This window comes from Triticum aestivum, chromosome 3B (assembly GCF_018294505.1).
Source record: "Triticum aestivum cultivar Chinese Spring chromosome 3B, IWGSC CS RefSeq v2.1, whole genome shotgun sequence".
Lineage (NCBI taxonomy): Eukaryota > Viridiplantae > Streptophyta > Magnoliopsida > Poales > Poaceae > Triticum > Triticum aestivum.
This window is the reverse complement of record NC_057801.1, coordinates 11,621,751-11,633,766: the sequence shown is the minus strand read 5'-3', so window position 1 is coordinate 11,633,766 and position 12,016 is coordinate 11,621,751. Positions and strand designations below refer to the sequence as shown.

The 12,016-nt window shown below is 43.7% G+C and overlaps 1 protein-coding gene across 1 annotated transcript; it reads left to right on the top strand.

Moving 5' to 3' along the window:
- Nucleotides 1–10,962: 10,962 nt before the first annotated feature.
- On the top strand, nucleotides 10,963–12,010 carry LOC123068233 (wax ester synthase/diacylglycerol acyltransferase 11; the record flags this gene model as incomplete). Its single annotated transcript, XM_044490739.1, has 2 exons — nucleotides 10,963–11,260; nucleotides 11,474–12,010. Coding segments are annotated over exons 1-2 (786 nt in total), but the record flags the coding sequence as incomplete, so codon positions are not given.
- Between the last annotated feature and the right edge of the window lie 6 nt (nucleotides 12,011–12,016).

The following is a 12,016-nucleotide window of genomic DNA, read 5'->3' as shown; positions in this document are numbered from 1 at the left end:
GTTTTATTTTTCTTGCATTTCATTTTCCACAACTTATTAGTTTCTTTTTCTTTTTTTTTCATTTCATTTTGGAAAACTTCCTTTCTTTTTCTTTTTCTTTTTCTTTCATTTGCAATTTTCTTTTTCTTATCTTTCTTTTGCACTTTCCTTCCTTTAATTGGTCTGTCGTTTGAGCAATACCACTGTTACCCTCCGGATAATAATTAGTATAATATATCTTACATCATTTGACCGCTATCGGCGGTATACAAAATAGCTAGACACACACAAACTTCGGGGATTAGTTTGTCAGCCATGGCAACGACGACGCTTTAGACTGATCTTTTTCCCTCTTTTGTTCGTTGTCGAATAATTGAGCCCATGGTCGTGACTTTTCCTTATGCAGGGATTACGATCTTTCGTAGGTAATGTAGTCTTCATTCTTCTTTTGACGTATGTTTCGTCGTCATCAGCATCATCTTCCCTCATCGGATCACCGTACTGGTCATAGTCTTCCTCGTTGGTGACTCCATCCATTCCGGCGATGCTCCTTTTGCTTCTCCTCATGACAACACGGCTGGGATTGATCGGATCAGTTATGAAGAAACATTGTGTCACGTGTTTAGCATGTACCGATGGCTCATTTTTGGCGATGGCGCTGACGGTACCGCTATCGGAGTTGGGTATACACATGGTAGTGAAATGTCGGCTTTCTCTGTGTACATTCTTAGCCCATCTGACACAGAACATCGTCGCGCTATGCAACCCAGAGTAGTTAAGCTCCCATATCTCTTCGACCCTTCCGTAATATCTTTCAGTTACATTCCTGGTCATGGCTTCCATCGTCACCCCTGAGTTTTGGTCATCACTGTTTATATCTTTCTCCTCCGTGTAGAACGTGTATTCGTTGATATCATATGCTTGATAAGTCGCGAGGTTGGTCGAGGGGCCATGTGCTAAGGCGTATATGAGTGTTCCGTTCGGACAACCCTCTTCCGGGGGATTAGCCAGAACTCGCTCTTTGAACCAACGCACAAAAGTGGAGTTGTGCTCTCTAATAACTTCAGCGTCCGTCCTGTGCACCCCACGGTCACGGTACTTCTTTGTGATGGTCTCTTTGTACAATGTCACGAAATCTTCTAGCGCATCTAGGTGTTGTAGCACTACTAAATTTGCCCTGTCAAGGTCGTTTTGTCGGCTCGAGCGTAACACATTCACATCCCTAGGACCGTTGGTGTGACCTTCGCCTTCGAGCCTTCCACGGTGCTTGTTGATGGGCAAACCAACAACAGGGTCTTTGGTCAGATAACTCTCACAAAAAGAGATGCACTCTTTGGTCAGATATCCCTGGGCTATGCTTCCATCTGGACAGGACATGTTACGAACGAATCCTTTGATGACCCCATTCATCCTCTCGAATGGCATCATGCTATGCAGGAATGTCGGCCCTAGGTCGATGATGTCGTCCACGATGTGGACACATAGATGCACCATGACATCAAAGAACGTGGGCGGGAAATACATCTCTAGCTCATTTAGTATGACAACGATCTCTTCCTATAGCCTATGGAGTTGCTTCACACTGATCGACTTTCGAGAGATAGCATCAAAAAAGTGGCATAGGCCAGTAAGCGTCTCACGCACATGTGTGTCCATAGTCCCTCTAAGTGCAGCCGGGAATAACTGCATCATCATCACATGACAGTCGTGAGACTTCATCCTACTGAACCTTTTTTTTCTTAGTGTCCAGATATCTGCTTATCTTCCCACAGTATCCGGAACTAACTTTGATTCCGGCAAGGCACTTGAACAATTGATCGACCTCCTTCGGATCTAAGGTGAAGCAAGAGGGGGGCAATATTGTTCTTCCTTCTTGTTTACTTTTTGCCCCTATCTTCCGTCTTCGTTTCCGTCTCAGTCTCCTCTGACCTTTTACCGGGCATTTGGAGATCTTTCCTGATATTAAAAAATTCCAAGTCTTTTCTTTCCTTCGGCCCATCCTTGGTCCTCTCCGGCATGTTCATCAATGTTCCAAGCAAACTCTCAAGGATATTTTTTGTGATATGCATTTGATCAAGGCTATGAGGCGTGTCGAGTATGGGCCAGTATTCCAAGCCCCAGAAAACAGATCTCGTCTTCCATATCTTCAGCAGGGGCTCCGGCGCCTTTTTCTTCGTCTTTCCCGGGGAGGGGCACTCTTCCCAGTTCTTCAATAACTCATATATTTCTGCACCACTATGCTTACGTGGAGGACCTCGATGCTCAGCCTTACCATTGAATAGATCTCCACGCTTTCTCCATGGGTCATCCTTCTCGAGCCATCTTCGATGCCCCATGTACACAATTTTTGAAGACCCGCCATCTTCGATAGCTCCAGAGAAGTCGTATCATCCATGCACCTCGTGCATCCGCAATATCCGTGGCACACCTGGCCGGAGATATAGCCGTAACCAAGATAGTCCTGCACCGTCGTGATCAGCGCGGCTCTCATGTAGAAATACTCTCCTTTGCTTGCATCCCATGTCTTGGCCGGCGTTTTCCATAAGGTATGTAGCTCCTCCTTCAGTAACCTGAGATACAGATTTATATCATTTCCCGGTTGTCTCGGCCCTTGAATAAGCATAGCCATGTGTATGTATTTTTCCTTCATGCACAACCAGGGGGGAGGTTGTACATCCATAAAAACACATGCCATGTGCTATGATTGGTGTTCTGGTTGCCAAATGGATTCATGCCATCACTACTAGCGCCAAGCACGATGTTCCTTGGATCATTTGCGAAAAATTCAAATTCAGCATTTAATGCTCTCCACTAGCTAGCATCTATGAGGTGTCTCAGCTTCGGCTTATCTTCGTCATCTGGCTTCACCCTCTCCGCGTGCCAGTGCATAAGCTTTGCTTCCTTATGATCTACGAAATACCGTTGTAGACGCGGAGTGATCGGAAAGTACCATACAACTTTCTGTGGATCTTTATTTCCAGCCTTTTTATATCGTGAAGCATTGCACTTTGGACAGATGGTTTTTTCCGCGTGCTCATTCCGATATATGATGCAATCATTGATGCATGTGTGATATCTAATATGTGGCAGATCAAGAGGGCACACGATTTTCTTTGCCTCCTCGACACTAGTAGGACACAGGCTTCCCGCGGGAAGAACCTTAGATACTTCAGAAGCTCATCCAGGCTTGTATCTGTCCATTTGTTTTTTGCCTTCGTCTTTAGAAGTTCTAGCGGGTCACCTCGGGATTGCAACCATCATACAAAGGAGTCATCGAGTCTACCTCCAGTTGCGCCAGTTTGGCCTCCTCTCTTGAAGCAGCTCTATAGCTAGTCGTCTTCTTGCGAAGCAGGTCTCGAGCATGTGGGTCCCGCATGGCTGAACTTAGTAGCGACCAAGACGGCGGCGTGTCCACGTCTTCTCCGCCTTGAACTGCCTCTTTACCATCGACATTTCTGAGGTTGTCTTCCTCTTCGGGCACATAATCGGTCATCTCTTCATCTGGTGGCCCCATGTTGTTATTTCCTGCCCCGTCGACGTCCTCATCATCATCGTCATCATCTTCACTTATCCACCGAGTATGTCCATGCATGAAACCATGCATGAGCAGGTGCGCCTTGAATTTACCACCCTTAAAAGGGTCGAGCCTGACTCCTCCTTTGCATTTTTGACACAGACATAAAACATCCTTCAGTCTTTTTCCATACATGTCATCCACAGCGGATTGCCAGTATCTTTCCACCATCCTTCCATTGACCTTCATGATCACCTGCGCGCGGAGCAAATATTATAACCACGCATATATGCATGCATGGATCGAATTCATACAAAAATTCGGCATGACCTTCCCTAAACATAGGACATATTGAGTTTGCATGCCCGAAATTCGCCGAAACGGAATTGAATGAACATTTCGGCAAAACATAGGCAACTCATGTCACCCACATTATTTCATCAAATACACAATGTAGGCAACTCAAATTATGCCACACAGTTCGGTATATATATTCTCATATCGCCCATATATATAGTTTCGGTCCAATCCACACAAACACCTTTTTTTGCTCACCTATGTGTCGAGAGGGATATCGAGCACCTTTCTTCTTAATTACCTAGTAGCTCTAGATATATAGCTCTAACTAGCTAGCTAGCTAGCTAGGGAGAGAGAGAGCTAGCTAGCTAGGGAGATAGTGGGAGAGGAGAGGGAGAGAAGAGGGAAGGCATTAATGGAAGAGGGGGAGGGCAAAGAAGAGGGGGAGGAGGGCATTAATGGAGGGGGTGGTGGTGGAGGGCACAAAGAAAGGGTGGTGGTGGAGGGCAAAGAAGAGGGGGAGGGAGGGGGCTCTAATGGAGGGGGGAGGAGGGGAAAAGAAGAGGGGGAAGCATTGAAGAACAAGCAAGTGCAAGAGGGAGGGGGAGAAAGAAAGGGGGAAGAAGAGGGGGAGGGGGAAAGGTAGAAGATATTTTGGCTGGCGACCATAGCAGTAGCGCGGGGCACCAAAGCGCGCTACTGCTATGTGTGCCAGCCAAAATATCTACTGGTATATAAAACTATCTATAGCGTTTGCTCAAAAAATACGCTACTAGTAAAAAATTACACATAGAAGAAGTAGCAGTAGCGCTTCTTGGTGGACCCACGCTACTGCTATATTCTTAACAGTAGCGCTTGTTAGTGTACAAATGTTGCTACTATTTTTTGGCCGGGGTGTGTGGTGTGGTTAACTTACCAGTAGCGTGCCCTCTAGAGACCAACGCTGCTGCTAAGTTGTACTAGTAGCGCGGTTTGTAACACACGCTACTGGAAATTATCAGTAGCGTGGGCTCCAAAACACACGCTACTGGTAAACTTCTATGTATAAGCCTTTTCCTAGTAGTGCAGAAACCAAGAAGAGGAACAACACTGACTTGGGATGTCCTTCTGATGTTGATGATCATGTTTACAAATTCCTTTTTGTTTGCGGTCATTTTAGATGGAAATTAACACCAACATGGTGGCCATATGGCAGGGTTTCCTTATATACCACACCATAGCCACCAACCTGTGGCAAAGAGATTTGGTTATTTTCCTGAGGCGTGAGAGTTTGTTTTTTTGTCTTTTGTGGGGTGAGGTGTGAGAGTTTGTACCTCTTGGGAGACAATGAGTTGTAGTTTCCCAACAGTTCATGGATGTTGTCCCTATGGTTGATGTAGTGCTTTCATATGATTGATTTGAGTGGAAACCAGCCAATCCTGCAAATCTTTGTAGCAATCACGAAGCATGCCATGACCGAAAGAATAGCTACAGCTGTCGAAATTGAGAAAAATGTGTAGTTACTTCTTTAAAAAGCTGCACATATTTATCTAGGCATGCAATAATGATATATATAAAATATAAATCATGATGTCCTAGTGTAAAAATAAACTATATAAAAGTAAGTTATAATGAAAACTGCAGATGGCTGCGTATTTTTTTTACAACTAAAATATCCTGCTAAATGTTTACCTATATTGTCCAGAAAACTTTTATTGATCGGTAGCTCCCCACTTTTGAACATTTTGGCTACCATCGTCATATATATGCGTACACCATCTGTCCTAGTTTACTAGGCCCCATTTTTTTGTGGTTCAACTTTGCCAACTAATTTTATCAAGAAAATGTCGGTTACATGTCAAGAAATATATACATAAGACATATTTAAAACACTTCCCAAATGTAATAATTATGTGGCATATAGCCCACATTTAGTTGCCGAAGCTCAACCTCAAAACATGAGGACGACAGAGGGAGTACGATATAAGCTTGTTTGCGGTTACTGAACTTATTTTATAACCATTTGTGGGAAAATAGCTATGAAAGAAACAGAGTTCATGCCATGTTCGGCATCAGGATTATACTATTATAATTATTGATAGGAGAAATTTCAGCCTTAAGCATTTGGGAAATTAGGATAAAAAGAGCACATCCTTTCGTTATTCAATATGTTAATTAGAGGGGGATTGAAGGATTGTGAAGAGATAGATGCCGCACTTGTGTGCAACTTGCTACGCTTAGCGGTTGCAACAAGAAAACTCATGGTTAATTATGATGATTATCATCGCAAAAAAATTTGAATGATTGGCGGCGAATCTTAGCATGGATACACTCTCATATTTGAAAATATATTGGATAGGTTTATCCGTTTATGAGTGGTTGGTTGTACTTTTGCCGTTCTTCCAATTCATTTAGTGAATGCATTGAACCAACTAGCAAGCTGCTTTGATTATGAGAGCCAACACATTAAGATCACACTCAATCCGTCGCTTTACGTCATACGCAAATGAAAAATCACACTCACTCACCCGCCATGCCTATTCGCTTTCTCACCAACAAGATATGTAGACACCTCTTGTTCGGCATAAACTTTGCTTTTTGTATATTGCAACAACGAAGAGATGAGAGTAGGCACTCCTCATTGGTAAAAGGGATTGAGAGAAGCGGATCCAATGTCTCCTATATATCATGTTTAATGTCATTGCTAATATGTTAGTGGTCCTCATTGGTAGAGTCAAGGAGGACGGGAGTTAGGTGCACTCATTTCTCATATTATGGATGTTGGGGTGTCCACACTACAATAGCGGATGATACCGTTATTTTCATGGAACATGATATGACAAAAGCTAGAAACATGAAATTGGGTTTATGTCTTTTTGAACAACTGTCTGGTCTAAAAATAAACTCCAATAAGAGTGAATTGTTCTGCTTTGGGCGCACCAAAGAGGAACATGATAATTGTAGATAATTGTTTGGTTGTGAGCTGGGATCCCTACAATTTAGTTACCTGTGAATCCCAATTCATCAATGTAAATTAACCGACAAATAATGGAAGTGCATTGAAGATTGATTTGAGAAGAAGCTAAGTTGTTGGAAGAACAAACTTATGTCTTATGGGGTTCGGATGGTTCTAATAAATTTCGTGCTTACAAGCATGCCGATGTTCCTATTAGCCTTCTTTGAAGTACCCATGGGGGTAAGGAAAAGGTTGGACTTCTATCAATCACGTTTTTTTGGCAAAATGATGCGAATAAATCAAAGTACAGACTAGGTAAGTGGGACAAGGGGGGTTTAGGTATCGAAAAACTAGAAGTAAAGAACATGTGCTTGCTAAGTAAATGGTTATATAGGTTGTCCGTAGAGGGGCTGGTGTGGTGTGTGGATGCACTTATTGTGTAACAAGTATTCACGGTCCAAAACCCTGGCACAAGTCACAGCGCAACCGAATGACTGTCCTTTTTGGAAGGGGCTGATGAGGACAAAGGTCACCTTCATCAATAGGAGTAAATTTATTGTAGGGATGGAAACACTACTAGATTTTGGGAAGATACCTAGCTAGGGGAGACACCATTAGCCTTGCATTGTCAAACAAAGACGCTTTTGTAAGTACAATATTAGGTTATGTTCCCTTAAATATTTAGTTTAGATAGGTAGTGTGGGGGAATCGTTGGATAGGTGGCTACATTTGTGCCTACATTGATGGAGGTTAACCTCCCTGATTAGCTAGATACCCTGCACTAGAAACTTTTTTTTGCATGGTAATACGTGTCTCATTCATAACATAAAGAACAAAGTACAAGTCACGTAAAGATTGACATGAAAAAACTGAAAAGATAGCAGAACATCTCTGAGCTTGACACCAACGCTCGTCACCTGCCTCCGGCACCACCACAGCAGCCACCAAAGAAAAGAATGATGAATCACCACCTCACCCGAGCTCGATGCGGCTCCATCGCTGATATGCAGCTTTGCGAACCTCCAAGGTGGCTCACCAAAAATGAAGCCCTTGCCGTTGACCAATCAGACGGGGGCAACACCCCAGACACGACATCGAACTCTAGATCTAGCACCCCACCACGACTAAGACACCGAAGGAGGAAACAATACCTGCCATCCACGAACCACGAGCCCAACACATGTTTTGTCTTCCAGATGTCGTTGATGCAGACCATAATCTGCATCCGCTCCTGGACTACCTCCCAAGCTCTGCGCCGACGCTGGAGCAAACACCGTCGCAATGGCGGAGCCCGAGGACACAGGTCCACCATGAGGATGCCGCCGCCGCCACGCCATCCTTCCTTGAACAGTCTGGTTTCCAAATCCATCCCCAACCATAGGACCGATGGCCTCATCAGGAAAGGATCCGAAGAATATTTATTCAGCGCCATCATCGTCACCGCCGAAGCAAAGACGATGAATAACCTAAAACCTATACTACGAGGAAGTAAAAACGATCCACATGCGTGAATCCGACAACCCGCGCACCACCAACGACCGAGATCGCCGGCGGAGGGGAGCCACCGGAGAACGGCGTTGGAAGATCGGCCTCTCCTGGCGGCGGCTAGGGTTACAACTAGAAACTATTTGGTCATGCGTATTCTCAGTAAAATGTATGTATGTAGATTTGATAAACACTAGCCCAATCCCAAAATCGCCTCATATTTAGAAAATTAAGGCACCATTAAAAATAAAAGTCTCTATGTGGTTTGTGCACAAGAAAGTGATATTGACTAAGAATAACTTAGCAAAACGTGGATGAGAGGGTAGTAAACGGTGTTGTTATTGTGATCAGGGTGAATTAATCCAACATCTTTTTCTCAAGTGCCCACTAGCCAAGCTATTGTGGCATACAATCCATGTGTTCTTTAATGTGTATCCTCTTAACAACATCTCCAATTTATTTGAGACATGGTTAAATGGGCTAGACCCTAAGACATCAGCACATATTCAAGTCGGAGTGCGTACATTACTTTGGGCTATTTGGAACTGTCGGAATAACGTTATATTTAACCGAAACAACATCACAATTTTTTTGTTGGTCATCTTCCGAGTGTCTGGATGGATCCGTACATGGTCGTTACTCAGCCGTACGAAAGTCACGAAACATATGGCCTATGGGTGCAACCGCTGGGATGGTAGCACGAGATACGTACAATTGGTTTGGATAGCGGTCCAATAATAGGATAAGTGTTTAGTCATCTGGTCCTATTTTTGCCGCTTGTGGCATTTTATTCCTTCTGATTGAGTTTGCTGTCTAACATGTGTTGAACTTCGTACTTTGCTGCTACTTTGTTTACAAAATGTCTGTGTGAATCTCTTAATTCAGAGGCGGGGGTAATCCTCATTTCCGAAAAAAAGAGCCGAAAGTAGAAAATTGTGTTTTCACCACTAATACTACTGCATATCATTCCTAATTTTTGGCTCTTCCCTATGACACTTCAAAGTAAATAAGTGCCTTAAAAACTCATGGTTAATTACGGCGATTGTCGTCACAAAAAAAATCCAATGATTGTCGGTGAAACTAAGTATGAGTACACTCTCATATCTGAAAATATATTAGATAGGTTTGTGTTGACAGTGGTTGGTTGTACTCTTGCCGTTCTTTCAATTCATTCACTAAATGCATTGGACTAGCTACCTACCTACTTTGATTATTAGAGCCAACACATTTGATTATTAAATGCATTGGACTAGCTACCTACCTACCTACCTACGTCGTACACAAAGGACCAATCACACTCACTCACCATGCCCATTCGCTTTCACAGCTAGAAGATACGTAGCTTCCTCAACTTTGGCATAAACATCGCTTTATGTATATTGCATCAATGAAGAGCTGAGAGTAGGCAATTCTATCTTCACCACTAAGAGCAAGTACAATAAGGTGACATAAGCAAGCTATAAGGATTTAAATATTATATCTTTGCTTAGTTGGAGGTGAGAGAAAAGAAGAAAGAATGCAAGCGGACTATAGAATAAGAGCCAGCTATAGCACGAGCCCCAAAACATTTTGTGAGATTGTAAGGTGGGTCAGCCATTAATAAAGTAGTACATATATAAAAGTTACTATTGTACATGCCAGCTATTAGGTTGGCTCTAGTACATATTTAAAAGTGACATGGCAACTCCTATAGCCGATTGCTAGCTATATTATTAAGTGTGCTCTAATACTACTGCCTATTCCTAATTTTTTGCTGTTACCTATGACACTTCAAAGTAAATGGGGGCCCTAAATTAAGGACCAGCCTTCGGACTTGCAAAATTAAATAGCCTCTCCACATCAGCCTCCATGACAAGTACCCATGTTTTCAATTCATTTTTGGTACTCATGTATGAAAGAACCGATACTCTGTGCTCTATGGCAACATGATCAATCTTCACAATACAAGTTGCAAACCTCCTGTCCTATTTAGTGTGTGTACTTAACCGCATGCCTCTTTTTTATAGCGGTCCCAATGATTAGAAAGCAAACGGCTCAAAAGAGACCAATGCGTCATTAGTAAAAGAACAACTTCCAATGATTCCACTGAAACCAAGTCACCATAGGCAGTCGAGGACATCTAGGAATAATGCAAGCACCAATACCAGGTCTAGGATTTGAATTCTGCTAGGCCGGGGATACCACACTGTCCTCCTAACCATTCAACCATATGTTGGTTTGCAGTAAGAAACTTACTTGCTAATGCATGGTTGTATACATGGCAACGATGTGGAGGTCAAAGATTTCAACCTCCTTTTCAGAAAAATAATAAAGATACTTTCTAATGCAAAATCTCACTGGGTGCTTGCGGGTGCCAAGAAACTAGGGCAAATCATGCTGGGAGAGAGGCCTAGCTGTTCTAGGGCGTGTTGCAACTCCTGCAACTCAAGGGATTGTAACACCAAAAACTCTATTCTATTCTCCTTAATTAATAATAGATGTGACAAATCTTTTACCTCCGCTTCAAAATAAATAACTTTGGATATAAATTGTAGATCATACATTAAAATTATGTGTCCTAATGAAAATCTCCATATACACATGGCACGTCTCTATGAAAACTTGTGAATTTGCTCTGCATGAAAGATAGATGGATATGCACGAAGCTCATGATTAAATACGTACAGAAATACCGGTTTCAGGTAACACGGACCTCGCTTCCCATCCCTTCCCTTCCCTTCCCTTCCCTATATAATACTACGGATCACAGGCCGAGAGCCGATGCAAGTACTCTGAGCAATTAACAATCGAGCAAGCTACTGATGGAAGTAACAGCGAACGTAGCCAGTCCGCCAAGCCGTCCGCTCTCTGTCCGTGTGTCGGCAGAGACGGAAGGTGCTGACAATTCCACGGCGGAGGAACCCATGAGCCCTACCGGAAGAATCTTGGAGGAGATGGGTGTCTGCATCGTCATCGTGATGGGGCTCAGCACGCCGGTGAACCTGCCCGTCTTCCGCTCCGGCATCGAAACAGAGCTGATTACTCGTTCCTCACGCTTCTGCAGCATTCAAGTAATTTTATGAACTTCATTTTTTCTAAAGATTTGATCCAACATATACAAATATTTTACTCAAGCTAGAACTTCAATTAAATTGGAACGGAGGAGTATATGCCAACAGTATTACACATAATTATCATGCATTAACTCATATTAATATAGTTCTATATTTTGTACATTTTATTCACCTCTCTCTCCCTCCAATACACACCCATATTATATACAGATAATGGATGGACCCAAGGATGGCAAGCCGCGATGGGTGCAAACAGCGGTGAACGTGGACGAACACATCATCGTCCCGACGTTCGATCCTGCTGCCGTGGCTTCTAACCCGGAAAAGGCCGTGGAGGACTATGTAGCGATGTTGTCCACACTCCCTATGGACAGGGGACGCCCGCTTTGGGAGTTCCACTTCCTCAACTTGAAGACCTCCGGCGCGGCCTCTACGGTGGTGCTCCGCCTGCACCACTCCATCGGTGACGCCATGTCCATCATGACACTCTTCATGGCTTCGGCATGCAGCACGGCTGACCCAACTAGGCTGCCGGCCATGCCACCGCCGCCCAGAAGGACCGGCGCGATCTATCAACAGCAGACACGACCTCCGTTGTCTTTGTCAAGCCATTACCTGGCGTGGGTTTGGTCATATTTTGTGTTGGCATGGCACACGCTGGTGGATGTCGCATTGCTTGCTGCGACGGTACTGTTCTTGAGAGATCCCCGTACGATGTTCACGCATATGCCAGATGCCAGCGGGTCTCGCCGT